Here is a 2,711-nt window from a genome sequence, read left to right on the forward strand (position 1 = left end):
GGGGGGGGTAAGGACCCTTTTTTCTTGGGGGGGTTAATTAATTGGGTGTTAATTGGGTGATTAATTACTGAGTGATTAACTATTAGGTGATTAATTATTTGGTGATTAATTATTGGGTGATTAAATGGTGGAAAATGGGCGATTAGTGGCGTTTAATGGGGGTCAGGGGGTGATGACGAGCCCGTGAGTCGCCCCTTCTTAATTGGGGGATGGTTAATTAATTGGGGGATGGTTAATTAATTGGGGGTTAATTATTTGGGGGATTAATTATTGGGTGAAATATTGGGTGAAATATTTGAATTATTGGGTGAAAAATGGGTCAAAATGGTCAATTAGTGGCTCTTAATGGGGGTCAGGGGGTGATGAGGAGCCCCTGAGTGCCCCTTTATTATTGGGGGAGGTTGTTAATTGGGAGTTAATTAGGTGATTAATTATTGGGGGATTAATTATTGGGTGAAATATTGGGTGAAATATTTGAATTATTGGTCGAAAAATAGTCGATTTGTGTCTTTTAATGGGGGTCAGGGGATGATTAATAGTGGCTAATTGGCTGTTATTAGGGGTTAACTAGCAATTATTAGAGGCTAATAAGTGATTAATAGGTGCTAATAAGTGATTAATAGGTGCTAATGAGTGATTAATAGCTCTAATAGGTGATTAATAGGGGTTAATAGGTGATTAATAGGGGTTAATGGATGACTAATAGGGGCTAATAATGATCAATAACTCTAATAGGTGATTAATGGGGTCATTTTGGGGCCATTTTGCGTCAATTTTTCATCATTTTGGGTCAATTTTTCATCATTTTTGACCATTTTGGGTCAATTTTTGACCATTTTGGGTCAATTTTTCCCCGTTTTGGGTCGATTTTTCATCATTTTGGGACAATTTCGGGTCAGTTTTTCCCAATTTCTCTCTAATTTCCCCCATTTTCTCCCTCCCCAGGGCGCGTTTTGGGGGGGCTGGCAGGGCTGGGGGGGGAGGGGCTGCTAATTGGGGATTAATAGCGGCTAATAGGTGATTAATAGGGGCTAATTGGTGATTAATAGTGGCTAATTGGTGATTAATAGGGGTTAATTGGTGATTAATAGGGGTTAATAACTGATTAATAGGGGCTAATTATGATTAATAGGGGCTAATTGGTAAATAATAGGGGTTAATAGGTGATTAATAGGGGCTAATAAGTGATTAATAAGGGCTAATAATGATCAATAGCTCTAATAGGTGATTAATGGGGTCATTTGGGGGCCATTTTGGGTCAATTTTTCATCATTTTGGGTCAATTTTTGACCATTTTAGGCCAATTTTTGACCATTTTGGTCCAATTCAGGCCATTTTGGGGCTATTTTGGGTCAATTTTTGACCATTTTGGGTCAATTTTTGACCATTTCGAGTCGATTTTTGACCATTTCGGGTCGATTTTTCATTATTTTGGGGCCATTTTGGGTCAATTTTTCATCATTTTGGGTCAATTTCTCACCATTTTGGGGCAATTTGGGTCAATTTTTCATCATTTCGGGTCAATTTTTGACCATTTCGGGTCAATTTTTGACCATTTCGGGTCGATTTTTCATCATTTTGGGACAATTTGGGGTCGATTTTTCCCAATTTCTCTCTAATTTCCCCCATTTTCTCCCTCCCCAGGGCGCTTTTTGGGGGGGCTGGCAGGGCTGGGGGGGGGAGGGGCTGCTAATTGGGGATTAATAGGGGCTAATAGGTGATTAATAGGGGTTAATTGGTGATTAATAGGGGCTAATTGGTGATTAATAGGGGTTAATAACTGATTAATAGGGGCTAATAGGTGATTAATAGGGGCTAATTGGTAAATAATAGGGGTTAATAGGTGATTAATAGGGGCTAATAAGTGATTAATAGGGGCTAATAATTTTTCCCCATTTTGGGACGATTTTTCCCCATTTTGGGTCAATTTCTTCCCATTTTGGGTCAATTTTTCCTCATTTGGGGTCAATTTTTCCTCATTTTGGGTCAATTTTTCGCCATTTCGGGTCGATTTTTGATCATTTGGGGTCAATTTTTGACCATTTCGGGTCAATTTTTCATCATTTTGGGTCAATTTCTCACCATTTTGGGGCTATTTTGGGTCAATTTTTCCCCATTTCGGGTCAATTTTTCCCCATTTCGGGTCGATTTTTGACCATTTCGGGTCGATTTTTCATTATTTTGGGGCCATTTTGGGTCGATTTTTCATCATTTTGGGTCAATTTCTCACCATTTTGGGGCAATTTGGGTCAATTTTTCCCCATTTCGGGTCAATTTTTGACCATTTCGGGTCGATTTTTGACCATTTCGGGTCGATTTTTCATCATTTTGGGGCAATTCGGGTCGATTTTTCCCAATTTCCCCCTAATTTTGTGCTTTTTCCCCCTCCCCAGGGCGCTTTTTGGGGGCTGCTGGGGGGGCTGGCGCTGGGCCTGGCGCGGCTGATCCCGGAGGTGGCTCTGGGGGGGGGTGGGGGAGGTGGGGAGGGGTCTCAGGGTGGGGGAGGGGCGTCCTGCGACCCCCCGGGGCGCTGCCCACGCGCGCTCTGCGGCCTCCACTACCTGCACTTCGCCGCCCTCCTCTTCCTCGCCACGGCCGCCATCGCCGCGGGGGTCTCGCTCTGCCACCCCCCCATCCCCAAAAAACACGTGAGTGGCAGTTTTTGGGGGGTCCTGGGGGGTCCTGGAGGGGGTTTGGGGGGTCTTTGAGGG

The 2,711-nt window shown here is 43.3% G+C and overlaps 1 protein-coding gene across 1 annotated transcript in view; it reads left to right on the top strand.

Annotated features, from left to right (window-relative positions):
* LOC114072146 (sodium/glucose cotransporter 2-like) overlaps positions 1–2,658 on the top strand; it is a gene marked incomplete at both ends in the record, with an annotated part of 19,175 nt that extends 16,517 nt beyond the window's left edge. The window contains one exon of the mRNA XM_027910067.1: positions 2,394–2,658. Coding sequence (XP_027765868.1) covers positions 2,394–2,658 — 265 coding nt within the window. The remainder of the gene's footprint in view (positions 1–2,393) is intronic.
* Positions 2,659–2,711: the final 53 nt, after the last annotated feature.

Source organism: Empidonax traillii, unplaced genomic scaffold (genome assembly GCF_003031625.1).
Source record: "Empidonax traillii isolate 1590-97213 ecotype Southwest subspecies unplaced genomic scaffold, ASM303162v1 scaffold2695:size19342, whole genome shotgun sequence".
Taxonomy (NCBI): Eukaryota; Metazoa; Chordata; class Aves; order Passeriformes; family Tyrannidae; genus Empidonax; species Empidonax traillii.